Source organism: Carassius gibelio, chromosome A24 (genome assembly GCF_023724105.1).
Source record: "Carassius gibelio isolate Cgi1373 ecotype wild population from Czech Republic chromosome A24, carGib1.2-hapl.c, whole genome shotgun sequence".
Taxonomy (NCBI): domain Eukaryota; kingdom Metazoa; phylum Chordata; class Actinopteri; order Cypriniformes; family Cyprinidae; genus Carassius; species Carassius gibelio.
Genome location: NC_068394.1, coordinates 17626179 through 17643662, shown reverse-complemented (window position 1 = coordinate 17643662; position 17484 = coordinate 17626179). Strand labels below are relative to the sequence as shown.

Below are 17484 nucleotides of genomic sequence, written 5' to 3'. Positions count from 1 at the left end.
TTATATGTATTTTCATTGTACCTGATGGGTTAATCAAGTTTACATTAATCTATAGGGGGTTATATCGTAACTCTGTCATTCATCACTCTATGCTGCGTGGTTTTTACTGATGCACGCTCTATGGTATGTATAATAACCTTCTGATTTGAGGCACACTGACACAGCGAGCGGATCTATGTGAAGGATGTTGTGTCTCGTGTGCTCTCTGCAGTGGATTGATTAGCAGGCCTGGTCCTGTTTGTCAAGCTAATGAGATTAAGGTGAGGGGTCACCCAGGTGCTCCACCACCTCAGAGCACCCAAGAGGGGCTCCAGCCCCACCAGCAACTGATTAGCTGCCAAGCCCAGAGAAAGCATGTGCTGGTGAGGAACAAAAAAACAGCATACGTTGGTTAGGTATGTTTTTGAAGCACGGTGGCTGGTTTAAGCTGGTTTAAGCATGTCTTCAGTGGATCATGAGCTGGTTTTAAGCTGGTTATGAGCAGGTCCTGAGCAGGAGCTAGTTGCTTAGGACCAGCACATGACCATCTAAAACCAGATCATAACCATCGTATAATTAGCTCAGGATCGGATCAAACCAGCTCATAACTATCTTATAACCAGCTAAGGCCCAGATTAAACCAGTTCAAACCAGTATGCTGTTTGTTTTTTACAGGTGCCCTCCCCCCACCTCCGACGTGTGGGCCTGGGCAAAGTCGAAGAACAAACATAGCAAAACAATTCCTAAACACACCCTTAAAACTATTTTGTTAATTGATTAGGCGGCACTGTTGACTATGCAATGGCATAATAATGTTTAATTCACAACTTAATACCATCTATTTCATTAATTCATGTTAATTTGGATTAAGATACTTTAAATGGCCCATCTATTAAACACAGCCATGCTTCTATATAAATGGTGCACAGGTTTAACAAAAAAAAAAAAAAAGCACCATTAGTCTAACAGACATGACACATAAATAAGCTTTTAAAGCATTCCACTGTAACTCATTTGATAACTTACAGTTTTTTATGCCATAAACATAAACTTGAGGTCAATTGTAGTCAAATCAAAACCTTTTTATTGCAAATGGTAAGGTAACAAACAGTTAACCAATTACTGTACCATTATTACAGGTTTTCTTTTTTTTTCTTTTTTTTTTTTACTTTATCTCTAAGATTTTCTAAAGTCTAACTTTTGCACTCTTCATGCAAAGCAAACAGCTGATTAACTGACAGTTGATTTCAGAGCGTGGTATTAGCATGTTGCTAAGCTAACAATGAGATACGATAAAAGTATTAAAAATAGCATTCTGTACAGAGATATTGTGTAAAAAAAAAAAAAAAAACTAGGTACAATAGTTTATCAAGTGAAATTAACTTGCAGAACATTCTGGGACACATGTTTTGGAATCTAGTTGAGGTGCAGGATTTGGTAAAGGGGGAACGCATGTTCTCTCACACACTGACAGACAGCTACAGACAGCTTAATTGTCTCAATAGTTTCCACTCTTGACCTCAGGTATTAAGCTATAAGACAACTAGCCCTGAAGAAGAATTTTCGCATGCTCTCTGTCACTCAATAACTGCAGCGTGAGCCATAAATCTGAGTTTAGCAGCAGTTCACAGTGAATCATTACATGTCCACTGAGCATTAATGAATGACTCTCTCTCTCTCTCTTATACCTTACACCTTCCCACTCTTTATAACCAAGACAGATTCCAGACAGATGGTCTGAGTGTGCTAAAGTGCACGGTGCTGGGCAAATACACGTATTAGTCTGGCTGAAAGCCTTAATGAAACGTAAACATCCCTGATAAGATTCCTGCAGATGTAATCACACTGTGTACCCAGTCAATACACACTATGCTAATGGATTACACACACAGACAATGTTTCATTAACATGTTCAATGCCATTAGGATTCTTATATCGAGAGCTGATTAGTTGAAACAAGATTACTTAAGCTGTTTGTGGCGAGTGGGGCGGGGCCGAGGGGCGTGGGAACGAGGAGTGAGGCCAGGTGTAGTGATTGGAGATGAGCTACACCTGCGCCCCACCGCCTGTATGGAGTCCCATGTAGGAGATGGAAGGATATAAAACTGGAGCGACTATGGTGAAGGATGAGAGAGGACCAGGCCTGGGCCATATTTTGTGTTTTGGTTTTTATTTATGTGCACCAGTCGTCAGTGAGGGGCTGGTGCGCTGTTTAGTGTTTATTTTGAATTATTAAAGTTTCATTTTGATTGTGCGCCGGTTCCCGCCTCCTACTTCCCGATTAGTATGGAGATCTTATCATTACACTGTTATCGTTAAATTGGGAAACTAATTATTACCCCTTAAAGGAATGTTGCAAGTTTAAAATAAATTAAGCTCCATCCACATCATATGTGGCCTAATGCACTACTACAGAAAATAAATTGTCCTTGTCCAATAAATAAATAAACAAGACATTTACTATTGCATTCACAGTAAGGTATTCTGGTGATCAAGTTTGGAATAATTATGATGTTTTTGATGTTAACATTAATTAATTTTAGGCAGAAGCTCGTTAAAGCAATTATGACAGGTGTGATCATAATGATTACAATAAAGGGAAATGTTGGCAGTTGTACATGTCGATTCCAGTTTGCATCATCGGAGGTCCTCGCAGGGGTCAGCATCATCTCTTGACAGGCGTTGGGTCATCTGAAGTCTTCCTACGCTGGAGCTGGTGTAATCTCTACTTACCTCAAGATGGTAACTACGCTCCGACTGCTGGAGACTAGAGTCTGCTCTATCTTCCTGTTAATCAATACGGCTATGAACATAATCAGTGAAAGCGATTCTACTTTTCATCTGCCTGCATTTGGCACAAGCCTCAGAGGGCACACCTGTTCCTAAATCCCTGTAAGTTTCCCTAAAGAAAATTAAAGTAAGCTCAGTGAGTAGAAAAAACAAACCAGAGCAACAGGTTTCAGGTTTGTGATGTCCCATAACATCATTGCCGCTTTGTAATGGAAATTAGCAGAGGAAACAGCTTTATACATATTAAATTTAGGTAAATGTAATAACTCCTGACGCACGTGTGGGACTTTTAAGGCACTAAATAATAGTTCAAAGAGATCACACATGAACTCTGTTAAAACAAGCTCCTTCTGTAGCTATTGAACATGAAAGTATTTGTGAAGGAGCTCTATAATCATTTGTTTTACGCTTTTAATTTTTCTATTCCGCTGCATTTCCTTCAAGGCGGCCTGTGATAATGAGTTGGGGGAAGTGGTTGCTTGTCCGCTGCCACTGTTTAGTAAACGGCTTTGCTTGTTCTAGAGTTTGCAGTAATGACATCCACTGCAGGAGCTCCACACATCCACCCCTCCATTAAAACATCAGCTCCCCGCTCCGCCAGCAGCACAACCCCCCACCGGGACCTATCATTCACAAATTAACCCAATTCATAGGAGGCCCGAGGAGATGGACTCTTGCTTTATTACATCTATCTATACAGAGTTTCATAAAATAATAGACTGAAGTAATGAGGCTCAGATGGTAAACATTTGATGGTGAAATTGCAGCTGGACCCAAAGTAAAAAAAAAATAAAAAAAAATAAAACAGATGAGTGTTAATATGAATTTGGATAGTTTACAAGCAGTGTGGCATGCTATAACCTACCTAAAACTATTTTAACAACATTTTTAAAGTTTTTTATGAATACTGTACATGCAGTTTTATGGCCACACGTATATTTGTACTTTCAGAAAGTTATTTGTCACACCACAGTTATATTTAAGTGAAATGCAAAAAGCTAAAAAGGAAAAAAAAAAAATTATATATATACAGTCTTGTTCAAAATAATAGCAGTACAATGTGACTAACCAGAATAATCAAGGTTTTTAGTATATTTTTTATTGCTACGTGGCAAACAAGTTACCAGTAGGTTCAGTAGATTCTCAGAAAACAAATGAGACCCAGCATTCATGATATGCACGCTCTTAAGGCTGTGCAATTGGGCAATTAGTTGAATTAGTTGAAAGGGGTGTGTTCAAAAAAATAGCAGTGTGGCATTCAATCACTGAGGTCATCAATTTTGTGAAGAAACAGGTGTGAATCAGGTGGCCCCTATTTAAGGATGAAGCCAACACTTGTTGAACATGCATTTGAAAGATGAGGAAAATGGGTCGTTCAAGACATTGTTCAGAAGAACAGCGTACTTCGATTAAAAAGTTGATTAGAGAGGGGAAAACCTATAAAGAGGTGCAAAAAATGATAGGCTGTTCAGCTAAAATGATCTCCAATGCCTTAAAATGGAGAGCAAAACCAGAGAGACGTGGAAGAAAACGGAAGACAACCATCAAAATGGATAGAAGAATAACCAGAATGGCAAAGGCTCAGCCAATGATCACCTCCAGGATGATCAAAGACAGTCTGGAGTTACCTGTAAGTACTGTGACAGTTAGAAGACGTCTGTGTGAAGCTAATCTATTTTCAAGAATCCACCGCAAAGTCCCTCTGTTAAAAAAAAGGCATGTGCAGAAGAGGTTACAATTTGCCAAAGAACACATCAACTGGCCTAAAGAGAAATGGAGGAACATTTTGTGGACTGATGAGAGTAAAATTGTTCTTTTTGGGTCCAAGGGCCACAGGCAGTTTGTGAGACGACCCCCAAACTCTGAATTCAAGCCACAGTACACAGTGAAGACAGTGAAGCATGGAGGTGCAAGCATCATGATATGGGCATGTTTCTCCTACTATGGTGTTGGGCCTATTTATCGCATACCAGGGATCATGGATCAGTTTGCATATGTTAAAATACTTGAAGAGGTCATGTTGCCCTATGCTGAAGAGGACATGCCCTTGAAATGGTTGTTTCAACAAGACAATGACCCAAAACACACTAGTAAACGGGCAAAGTCTTGGTTCCAAACCAACAAAATTAATGTTATGGAGTGGCCAGCCCAATCTCCAGACCTTAATCCAATTGAGAACTTGTGGGGTGATATCAAAAATGCTGTTTCTGAAGCAAAACCAAGAAATGTGAATGAATTGTGGAATGTTGTTAAAGAATCATGGAGTGGAATAACAGCTGAGAGGTGCCACAAGTTGGTTGACTCCATGCCACACAGATGTCAAGCAGTTTTAAAAAACTGTGGTCATACAACTAAATATTAGTTTAGTGATTCACAGGATTGCTAAATCCCAGGAAAAAAATGTTTTTACAAAATAGTTTTGAGTTTGTACAGTCAAAGGTAGACACTGCTATTTTTTTGAACACACCCCTTTCAACTAATTTCCCAATTGCACAGCCTTAAGAGCGTGCATATCATGAATGCTGGGTCTTGTTTGTTTTCTGACAATCTACTGAACCTACTGGTAACTTGTTTGCCACGTAGCAATAAAAAATATACTAAAAATCTTGATTATTCTGGTTAGTCACATTGTACTGCTATTATTTTGAACAAGACTGTATATATATATATATATATATTGACCAGTCAAATCACTAAAATTTTACACTTTTTACCTTATGCATATATATACATTTGTATCAAAAATCATGTTCATATCCTGCTATTAAGTAAATAAATAAATAAAATAAGACCATTTTACAGCAGATATTATACAAAATGTACTCAATTAAATTGATTCTATTAAATGCAAAAATTTAGGGGGGGGGGGGGGGGCAGGCTAATAATAGTTGATTGTCTGATATCCTATTTCCTATTTCGACACAGTATAGCACATCTAGGCTATAGACATTTCATAATATACACTGCCAAACAAAGACATCAAATAACTTAAAAACATACATTAGAGATTCAACTGCTTATTCTATGCGTTAAATTAGTTTCTTGAGTGATCTCTTTCCTTAAGGCACAAACTTGTATCTCTGTTGTAATGTGTGTTCCCTTTCAAAAACAACCTTCTGCAATTGTATACCCTGAGAAATCGTGATTGACACATCCCAGCGACCCGCCCTCGCCGCTTTGTGATTGGCGATCGGCGCATGGGGGCGTGTCCACTCGGCTGTCTTTTATACTCAGTGCATCCCACTGCACGGCGCTGATTTGTATGAGAAAGGCTCTTCTGAGCAGCACGAATGTAGAAAACGCGTTTACAGCAGGTCCTTTTTTTTTTTTTTTTTTTTTTTTTTTTTTTGGGTTAACAGGAGTTTAGATTATTTAGAGGCAGCTTTATGTTGGAACAAATCGCTGGAGCGAAAAAAAGGAAAGGGAATACAAGACGCCTGCATCTATTCCCTCAGCCATGTTGCCTGCGCCCGGCTGAGGTCTATTCATTCTCGGAATGCAAACCAACCGCGACTCCGTGCCAAACAAGTGAAGCGGAGATGGGTCTGTTCTTCAAGATCTGAACTGTTTCCAGCGCTGCAGCCTGTGTTGACAGGGGGAGGGGGAGAATGGAGTGCTACCTGTTGGGGATTTACCTGTTCCTCGCGCTCGCCCTGCTGTCCCGCTCGAGCGGCACCACGGCCAAGGACATCACCTGTCAGGAGATAGCCGTTCCTCTGTGCAAGGGCATCGGCTACAACTACACCAACATGCCCAACCAGTTCAACCACGACACGCAGGATGAAGCCGGCTTGGAGGTGCACCAGTTCTGGCCTCTCGTGGAGATCCAGTGCTCTCCGGATCTCAGGTTCTTCTTGTGCAGCATGTACACCCCCATATGCCTTGAGGACTATAAGAAGCCCCTGCCGCCGTGCCGGAGCGTGTGCGAGCGAGCCAAGGCGGGCTGCGCCCCGCTCATGCGGCAGTACGGCTTCCCTTGGCCGGATCGAATGAGGTGCGATATGCTGCCCGTGCAGGGAACAGCAGACACGCTGTGCATGGACTACAACCGAACCGACTCCACTACAGTCTCGCCGGTGCTGTCCAAACCCACCAGCCACCCCAGCAAAGCCTTTAATCCACACACAAAGAAAAGCGGGCGACCCAAAGCGAGTAAACCCTGCGAGCCGGGCTGCCAGTGTCGCGCGCCGATGGTGGCGGTGAGCAGCGACCGACACCCGCTGTACAACCGCGTCAAGACGGGTCAGATCCCGAACTGTGCCATGCCGTGTCACAACCCGTATTTCACCCAGGACGAGCGGACTTTCACGGTGTTCTGGATCGGACTCTGGTCGGTGTTATGCTTCATATCCACCTTAGCCACCGTCGCTACATTTCTAATCGACATGGAGCGCTTTAAATACCCCGAGCGCCCGATTGTTTTCCTCTCGGCGTGTTATATGTTTGTGTCGGTCGGGTATATCGTGCGATTAATTGCTGGACACGAAAAAGTGGCGTGCAACCGGGAGTATGACGTGGAGCACATTCACTACGAGACCACCGGTCCCGCGCTGTGCACCGTTGTGTTTTTGTTAATCTACTTCTTCGGCATGGCCAGCTCCATATGGTGGGTCATCCTCTCGCTCACCTGGTTCCTCGCGGCGGGCATGAAGTGGGGCAACGAGGCCATCGCGGGCTACTCTCAGTACTTCCATCTGGCCGCCTGGGTCATCCCGTCCATGAAGTCCATCGCCGTGCTCGCGCTGAGCTCGGTGGACGGCGACCCGGTCGCCGGGATCTGCTACGTGGGCAACCAGGACTTGGACAACCTGCGGGGCTTCGTGCTGGCGCCGCTAGTGATCTACCTGTTCATCGGCACCATGTTTCTTTTGGCCGGATTCGTGTCGCTGTTTAGGATCAGAAGTGTCATTAAGCAGGGTGGCACTAAGACGGACAAACTCGAGAGGCTGATGATCCGAATCGGGATCTTCACGGTGCTCTACACGGTTCCCGCCACCATCATCGTGGCGTGCTACTTCTACGAGCAGCACAACAGACAGAGCTGGGAGATCGCTCATAACTGTTCGTGTTTGTTGGAGCAGGAGATGAGGAGGCCGGACTATACCGTCTTCATGCTCAAATACTTCATGTGCCTTCTGGTGGGCATCACCTCTGGAGTTTGGACCTGGTCCGGTAAGACCCTGGAGTCCTGGAGGAGTTTATGCACGCGCTGCTGCTTGGGCAGCAAGGGCTCCGGTGGCTCCATGTACAGTGACGTGAGCACGGGGTTAACGTGGAGGACCGGGACCGCCAGCTCGGTGTCCTGCCCCAAGCAGATGCCTTTGTCCCAGGTGTGACAAAAGAAAGCCCTGTTAATTGTTAGGGGGTCTCTCTCAGTCGTTTGCATACAGATGAACGTGTTGATGGTTTCTGTTAGCGGACGAACTGCTCGAAACAATGCGGCGATGCAGAAACAATTACCTCTCGCCAATTCCACTCTATTGATATGGACATCGGTCATTCTTAAGGAGAATCCGGGCATTACATGTTTCCTAGTGGAGTAACACATGTCCCCAACTTGCAGCATTTCGTGTCATTTACTTTTACACGTTGTTGGAAGACGAGATTTGAATTGTCTGAACAATCAAAGATGGTTTAAATAAGTCGTAATGTTTTAGTGTCCTATTATCGTTAATGTTATTATATACGGGTTGTTTTTATTGTTAAATGTATTTATTCAAAATTGTAAATGGTGTATAAAAGATGATTTATAAAATGATTGTAAATATAGTATGCCAAATATGACTTTTATTTTAACAATAAACTCTTTTTGAAGAATCTGAATTTCCTGAAGTGCTGCTTTAGTGCTGAGGGTTCTTCTGGTGAGGTGTGCTCCGCGTCGGCTCTTTGTGGTCATTCCTATTGAAGATGCTTTTGTGGGAGAAACTCTTTCTGAGATCGTCTTTGAGAATCTCCATAAATGTTGAATCCTTCATGTGCTTGCTACTTAATTTACTAAAAGGGGGCTGGGGAATGGGGTTTAAATGCAGGAAACTGGTCCTTTTCATCTGGGGAAACTTTGATCTTTCTTTTAAAGTCTACAATAAAGATTACATGATAGAACCTTTAGACTGATGCGCCAAGTTTTTTTTTTTTTTTTAAATGTCTAATTTGAGACTTTTGTCTTTTGATCTACGTTATATAAATTATTTGAAGCTCCAGGGCCCCAGACATGTTTTGTTTTGAACACTGTTAAAACATCCTTTTTGAATTTCAGCTGTATTAATAGTTACACTCACAGAGACAGTGAATGAAAAACTACAGGTGGTTCCTGTAATCCACAGAGCCTTGTTGTGAAACTCCATTGGAGTTTCTGAGACAAAGAAAGTCACTGAAATTGTTGCAAAATGGTGTTTGTCTCATATTACTGCATGTTAATTATTATTAATATTATTTTGTAATCTTACTTGGGATGTCCTGTTGCAATATTTCTGTGTATTTTAAGCGAATGTAAAATGGTCAGCATACAACTAAACCAATCAGTCAACTCATTTCATATAAGGAAACTGGAGTGCTTATGTTTAATTACTTTTCTGATACAGAATTAGTTTAAACGTTTCATAGGGATATTTGGTAACACTTTAGAATAGGTAACACTTGTTAACTATTAACTACGACATTCATTTGCTGCTTATTAATAGTTAATAAGGTAGTTGTTAGGTTTAGGTATTGGGTAAGATTAGGGATGTAGAATAAGGTCAAGTAGAATAAGACATTAATATGTTCTTAATTCGCACTAACACATGGCTAATATTCTAGTAATATGCATGCTAATAAGCAACTAAAAAGTTTTACCTATTCTAAAGTGTTACCTGATGTTTTATTTTTAAATGAGTTGTCACACTTCGCCATTCTTGTTTAGAACTTAAAAAATAACTTGCTGTATTTCCATCAACACATTTACACACACAAAACATTATGGTGCATTCATAATACTTTGGAAGAGAATGTAAGAAAAAATGGAAACAAATGCATGCTATTTAAACCGTCTATTAAAAAAACAAAACAAAAAAAACCTAATAATAATAATAATTAAAATTTCAGAGTTCATTCAACAATAACTGTTTTTTTGTTTGTTTGTTTTTTCTGTGCTATGTCTCTATCTAGCGGTCAATGTGAATAATAACAGATACTATTTACAAAGTTAACTTGCAGGATTTTAACATCTAATTGTAAATATTGTAATAACTGCATATTATCAGATACTTTCTTAAGTTGTTTTCACCTAACAATTAGTTTGTAGCTGTAATAAATGTTTACATTTCTACACAAATCTGTGGGCAATAGGCAAGGACATAATAAGTACTTTGCATGAGATCAGATACCTTTTTAGCCTATTAGAAAGTCTTGAAATGTTAAGTGTGGGTATAAACTTGTAATTCCTTTATTAGCCTATTTTTATTTGCATTTATATATTATTACTTGGGTGAGCTTATGAATATTATGAATAGCAGTTACGCCTTCAGACTTTTATACCCAGCACACGGACGTCTGCAAGATGCTTGTTAAAGATCACTTAATCTGGAAAGCTTCTGCTGTGTAACAACCCTCTAATTCATTCTGAATCATAAACATCTTAAAGACATCTTCTAAATGTCTGACATTATAGGAAGCGTCCTATATTGCAGATGAGCAAACACTAAAAAAAAAACACATGCAGATGTCAAATAGACGTCTCTGTGATGTAACTCTGCTAGAAGTATAGTACTTGTTATTCAGTTCGCTTCACAGAAATACTAAAGACAACTGAGCGACAGATATTATCTGAGAAGCATTTCTCAAGAAAGTGCTAATGCTGAGAAAGCAAAAATCAATAGCAATCCAATGTCTGGACTTTTTATTCCACATTAGAGAAAAGAAGACGCTTCACGCACCTGCTGCTGAGAACGCGCACAGGAGGAGCTCAGGAGAAACAGTTCTAACAGTTCGGACATTGCTGAATCAGAAGCAACAAACTATATAAATACTGTTCAGTTTCTTGCACAGAATCATCATTTTGTGTCGTCACACATCAGCGTATCATCACGAGCCGCAGGGTTTAATTTCTTTTAAATATATTTATATATTTTTTAAATTATATTTATTAGACATGATTCCCATCCACTTAGATTATAGAGTGATAGACTGCAACGGTTTGTGTTAAAATATCTTGTTTTGTGTTCTAATCAAGAAACAAAGTCACCTACATCTTGGATGCCCTGTGAGTAAGCAGATAAACATCAAATTTGATTTTTTGGGTGAACTTTCCCTTTAAGTTCACGAGACCGTAAGGTGTCTCATTTGTTATTTTACCTTAGTTACGAAAACATTTTTTTATTTTACTATTAGATCTTACCGTGAATATTTCACATCAAGAACAAACTGAGTGTGCAGTGTTCAAATAAAACTTTCATTTTTTATTTCTTTTAAAAACAAAATGTGCACTAACATGTATTAATTTAGTTGCAATATGGTAAACATGTATACAAATCTAAATCTTATGCACTGTCTAACTTTACAGTAATTAGAGAACAATTCTCATACCCCAAAAGAATCAAAATGATAATTGACAAACTGTAACTTTGTTGTAGTCTTTAAAAACACCATTAGCTTTCCTGTATGGTAATGCTATGCAATGGTGTACAGTAAAAAGGTAAATTGTATTTTAGAATGATTACAATTACTGTGAAGTTTTAGTATTACAGTAGGCCTGCAGATACTAGCAGACAGTATATTTATATAAACAAATATATTAAAATACATTCCCTGAGTCTCCTGAAGAAATATCAAAAGACACTCAGTCTTGAAATAACTTAAATGCAGATGTAAAATGACAGTGAAGAATTGTCCATCATCAGTCATGAGTTGTGTGCATGTCTGGCCACTAGAGGGAATGATCTGTCCAGGTTTATTAGGGTGTTACATATGTCACTCCATGGCAGGTTTTCTCAACCTTGTTTCTGGTGGCATACCAACAATACAAATGTTCCTAATCAAAAACACCAGATTTGACTCCTCAGACCATTACTGGAATCTGAATGCCTTGCATTTTGAGATAAAGCAGTTCATGTTTCAAGATGTGTAATATAGTTCTCTGCCCTTTTAAGAGGAAGTGTGATTTGGTCAGGTAATGGAATTAAAACACTGCAAAAGAGTCAGTGACTTCCAAATCATTTGACATCAGAATAAAGATCCCTAGCTGCTTGCGGCAAAGGACAACAACAAATCATCATCAGTGATGTATAAGGAAACTTCGTAAATAGGCAATCCCAGAAGTCCCTGGTGTGTTTAATGAGACACATGACATGAGGCATTGTGGGGACAGGAGGGCTGCAGTCTGGGTGACTGTCCAAAGCCAGCATGATTTATCGTTTGCATGTAGCGGCTTGCTTCGTAGAGTCTGAAAGGCACACCTCATCTTGCTCCTGGTTACACCAGATTATTTTAAGTGTTTGTTCTAAAGCTCCGAACCATGCCCCAGTGGGTCCTTGAAATAGTGTTACAAGCTACCTCCATAAATACGAAAGCAGCCTGGGCAGTAATTGCTTTATGATGGGGTCCAGTTGACTGACATTCGACAGTTCCTGAGATTTTGCAGGCTAGAGGATTTTGGAAGTCCTTTAAAGCACCTTCGTACCCTCTGGGTTGTTCTTGCTTGGCGGCCGACCCTTCTGAAGCAAAACGTATGTCAGTCTTGGCTTAACCTCAGAGACGCTGGGTGTTTTGCAACAAACCTGTTTTTGGAAAGGCCTTCAGTGTCCCTTGATTGTAGCAGGGGGAAGGCAAGTCAAGGTCCGTCTGGTCTGTGAAAGAAAGACAGAATGCGCTAACACAAACATCAGTGGCAGGTGGATACTTGTCGTGTATGTCTGTGTACTTTATTTGTTTCAGGTGTGAAGCTCGATTGGAGAGTCCGCCTGTCAATCAGCTGACATAGGATGCTGACGTCTGGGATCGCGCCACCAATCGCCTGTCGCCGGGTAGTTTATGAATGGCTCTAACTTCAATGGTGGCGGTGGACACAGACTCTGGGTTGGGAAGAGAGTTTGCACACTCTGTGAAGACGGTCTTGTTTGAGAGACCAGTCTGAGCGACTGATCATTGTTTGGAGCTCGCTGCTTTTGTGATCTTAGATCAGTTCTCTTTTTCTGTGCTTGAATGTGTTTTGTGTTTGCAGCGCTTGCTAAATGTTTGTTGCTGTCATGAAATCTTCATCTCAGTTCATCGTTCAACATTGTGTAGACTGACGGGAGAGTTTGTGAGTCAGTTAAGCAGGTCGCGACTTACATTTGCACACGTAGTTTACTGAGATGTGTTAGATGCACTAGTGTTAGTAGTGGTGCTCATTTTGTATGTTTTTGTTTACAGTTAGTATAGTTTAATCATAGCGTCTTGTACGCTGAATATGTTTATTTCTACCTTTTTTGTTGATAGTTAGTTTAGTTCTTTAACTTTAGTTAAAGGGTCTTTTTTGTTATATTTAGTTTTTTTTTTATTTAAGCACCACTCTCTTGCTCCTTCCTCTTCCCCAGATTGTCTGTTGATCTTAAGTATACAGTTTGGGGATTTTAACCAATAGGGCAACTACGGAGACCCCTTTGGTCTTTGTCAAAAAAAAAATATATAACTAACTCGTGGCCTAAAGATAAGTTAAATCGTGGCCTCAAGATAGTGAAGTGTCTGACACATGGACCCTTTGTTATTAAACTGTACCCAGTACTGTAGTGCAATGTAATACTTCACATTCTGTGCAATATTATCTGTTTTAATATTCAGTGTAATATAATTTGCTGCAGTTCTGTTTCTATTTATTTACTAGTACTAGTATCTTGAGGCAACGAGTTAACTTATCTTGAGGCGACGAGTTAGTTATATATATATATATTTTTTTTTTGACAAAGTGGGACCAGAGGGGCTCCGTAGGCAATTGATCCTCCATTGAAAAAAAAAAAAAAAAAACCTGCATGCAGCAGCTGTTCATTTAGCGTCTCCTAGTGAGCGATACATGCTCATCATGACACAAACATTCTCCTAGAACTCACACTCAGTTAACAGATCCATACGAATCATGCATGAAATAGAAACGATAGCTTCATGTGCTTTACAGATGAATTTGAAGTCTTTATTTATTCAAATTTAGGGGTGCTCCGATCACGATCGGCAGATCATTATGCGCATCTCGTCAGTAAAGCCGGTTTTCTAATCAGCGGTTAATTCCCTCAGGTGTGTGATTTCACATAGGGCAGCTGTTACTACACAGAGCCGTTGCTAATAGAGAAGATGCGCAAATCCACTTAATTTTCAGCGTTTTTTGGCGCATCTTCTCAGTTAACAACGCCTCTGTGTAGTAACAGCTGCTCTATGTGAAATCACACACCTGATGGAATTAACCGCTGATTAGAGAACCGGCTTTACTGACGAGATGCGCATTAATGATCGGCCGATCGTGATCGGAGCACCCCTATTCAAATTGTCCAATAATACATAGTCTTTGACTCGGTAATACAAGTTCATGATCCGATTCGTGAACAGATGATTCTTTTGAGTCAATCTTTTAAAATGATCATTTATCTTGTTGAACAAAACCAGTTTGGAAACCAGTGTTTCACAAACTGGATAGATCTGAGGTGCAGGGCTCGTAAAACCGCTAGCCAGAGACCCTGTTGTGATTTTCAGTCGGGCTCCAAAATATATAATATATATATAATATAATATATCTTAAATAGTGATATAAAATTGCTAACTTGATTCACATTATTCACTCGCTTGAAGGGGTGAAATGGAACGTAGTTGATCGTTTGCACTTGTTTCTAAATCTTGCCGATTCAAACGTTTTAAACAATTTGCACGCACTCATTCAAAGCACGTGCTGAGATAAGCATTTCAGACAATGCGCATACACAGAATTAATTCATCTTTCACGTATCATAACTTCTGACTGAACACATACACACACAATTATCTCAAAATAAATGGCTCTGTAAGTATTCTCATAAAAAACAGTCGGTTATGTTTTAAAGTGAACTTATACTGCTCAGAGAAATTTGCTGTACCGGATAAATCTGTCTCTCTCTCTCTGTAAATGTGACGACGTGAAAGGGTGCGTGCTTCAAGATACGTGATGGAGTAGACCAAACTAAACAGGCAGTGAGGGCAAAACACTCATGCAAACAAAACACACTCCTTGTCGGCCGCGCGATCGAATCACTCATTCATTTGCATAGAAAAGAGATGTAATATTATGATTTCCGTCATTAAAAAATAAAAATAAAATTATATATATATATATATATATATATATATATATATATATATATATATATATATATATATATATATATATATATATATATTTTTGTGTACTGGTTGGGCCAGCCCACGTTGGCCAGAGGCCCACCGGGAAAAGTCCCGGTGCTCCAGATGGCCAGTCCGCCCCTGATATCTAATAATACCTCTCATTTCACCTTGTTTCTCCAAGCAATCTATTCTAATCACGTCACTTCATTCCAGTCAACTCCCAATCAACTTTTCTTCTTTCAGTGCTTCAAAATGAAAGCTAAAAGTCAAATTCTTAGTCATCTGGCGAGACAGTCAAACCCATTCCGACCTCTTCTCTTGTCCATCTCCATTGCAAGCTGGTATGTCCTCACCGGTGGTCATTTCTACCAGAGTATATTGCCCTAATCTTCTGGTGCACACAGCTGTTGCTCCTGAGACATCGATTGCACCTTGAGTAGCTAGTTTGTCTCTTCGTGGTGGCGGTGGAGGTTTGAGACGACTGCGTTTGCTAACTTTAATGGATCTAGGAGTCCCCAAAGGCTCTCTGGGGCACAATGCCACTTCACTGCCCTCTCTAACCATCCCCTCTTCTTGGTTGGGTTGGTAGCTGCTGCTATCATCATTGTTGTTGGAGCCAGGCATTCCTCCAAGTCTTGAGGTTGGTGGAGGGTCATCAACCAAAAAAATGGAAGCAGCTTGATAGCCACTTGATTTCCTGGTCCCTCTTTTGCCGTAACCTCCTGGTCCCATCACATCTCGAGTCGGCTGGATGCTGGCGTCCACTCCTTCATTTCCATTCCCTGACAAGTAGTACTGCTCCTCGGCGTACATCTTCTCTACTAGCATCTTTCCTTTGCTTTTTTGCCTCACGGAGCGCGTGACGCCACAAATTAGGTCGCACACATTTAGCAACAAGGACAGAGTGGCTGCCCCCAACATGAAGTTCAACATGATGGTTTTCTCAGTGGGTCTAGAGATGTAGCAGTCCACTGTTGTTGTGCAAGGTGGCTGCTGACACATGAAGCGTTTGGGGATTTGGAAGCCAAACAAGTAATAATGTGCAGCTCCAAATCCAGCTTCTATAAGTATCCGAAGCAACAGATGCAGGATGTAGGCTCCTGTGAAGTACTGCACCTGGCCCTTCCCAGCTTTAACAACGGTCTTACAAAGAGATGATTTTCTGAATGGTTCTTGATGGATCTTATAGATAGAGTCCGCTTTTATGGACTCAGAAGTTCTGCTATCAGCAGTCAGTTTGTGGATCACATAAGTGACAAACATCATATAGGGAAGGCACAGGGTGGTGAGCTGCACCAGCCAGAATCGGAAAAGGGAGAGAGGGGCAAACATGTCGTAGCACACATTGGCACAACCGGGCTGAATGGTGTTACACACAAATCTTTCCTGCTCATCCCGGAAGAGGGGATAACCAGCAAACAGCAAGATCAGGATCCTTAGGAATATCACCAGGACAAGCCATGCTTTCCCTAAGGAGCATAAACACACAGTTCTTTGTCAGTTTGACTTAGCATTCATAATGTTCCTTTAAATTGGTCTAGAAATTTACTTAATGTCAAGTTAATTGAATAAAATTTTGATGAATGGAACTTCGATATTACTTTAATGACAACATATAAGATATGCCCCAATGTTGGCAGGGTCATATCAGTTTTGCATTCGATTTCCAACTCTATATCAAACTCTAACTAACTCTAACAGATGTTTCTGTGAAACATTTTCAATGTACAGATGTGCTATCCTTCAAACAAATGTTTTGAAATTCAAATACAATGTCGTTTAGACATTGAAGTTTTGCACTTAAGTGCTCAATCGCATTTGGAGCCACTGTATGAATGCGTTTTAAAATATCGGAAGAGTGCACATACCTATAAGGGTGACGTTGTGGTTCAGTGTTATGAAGATAATTTCAGATGCAGTCTGTTTAGCCATGCCAGCAGATTTAGGCCTCCAACCCCGGAGACTACTGCACAGAATATCCTGGTCAACTCACAGCCCACTTGATTCCACACAAGAAACAATATTTTACAGTCTGTATTAAACTCAGTCCAAGCAGGCATTTAAAATAAGTGCTATTTACAAGCACTCAAATTCCTGGTCAGGTCCTACACAGCAGGTCAGCTGAAATCCGCAACAGCACGACTCACGCGTGTCCACCAACCTGGTTTCCCATCTTCCCTCTGCTTCTGTCCTGACAACAACTGTTCTCAGACAACAGAAGGCGAGAGATGTGAGCTCTATTGTGAGGCTATTCTTACCCACCAGAGGCATGTCAGTCTTGGTGTGGTGTTTGGGCTCTGTTTGTCCTTACAGGAGAATAACTAGCTGGATCAGATATCAAATTCAATTATCATGTCTGATGGAAAGCATTTCAATGACAGTTCAAAGTGAAGTGACGTG

The 17484-nt window shown here is 40.6% G+C and overlaps 2 protein-coding genes across 2 annotated transcripts; one reads left to right on the top strand and one right to left on the bottom strand.

The window, feature by feature from the left end:
• Positions 1–6040: 6040 nt before the first annotated feature.
• Positions 6041–8843, top strand: LOC127946254 (frizzled-8-like). The gene has a single exon (XM_052542709.1). The coding sequence runs from the start codon at positions 6378–6380 to the stop codon at positions 8103–8105; it is 1728 nt and encodes a 575-aa protein (XP_052398669.1). The 5' UTR covers positions 6041–6377; the 3' UTR covers positions 8106–8843.
• Positions 8844–15224: 6381 nt separating this feature from the next.
• Positions 15225–17399, bottom strand: LOC127946256 (gap junction delta-4 protein-like). The gene is made up of 2 exons (XM_052542713.1): positions 16953–17399; positions 15225–16553 (listed from the first exon to the last, which is right to left on the bottom strand). The coding sequence occupies exons 1-2, from the start codon at positions 17014–17016 to the stop codon at positions 15379–15381; spliced, it is 1239 nt and encodes a 412-aa protein (XP_052398673.1). The 5' UTR covers positions 17017–17399; the 3' UTR covers positions 15225–15378.
• Positions 17400–17484: the final 85 nt, after the last annotated feature.

Coding starts and splice junctions, on each gene's coding strand:
- LOC127946254 (XM_052542709.1), top strand. CDS start 6,378: ATGGAGTGCTACCTGTTGGGGATTTACCTGTTCCTCGCGCTCGCCCTG.
- LOC127946256 (XM_052542713.1), bottom strand. CDS start 17,016: ATGGCTAAACAGACTGCATCTGAAATTATCTTCATAACACTGAACCAC. Junction 16,554..16,952: donor CCACAACGTCACCCTTATAG/GTATGTGCACTC, acceptor TATGCTCCTTAG/GGAAAGCATGGCTTGTCCTG.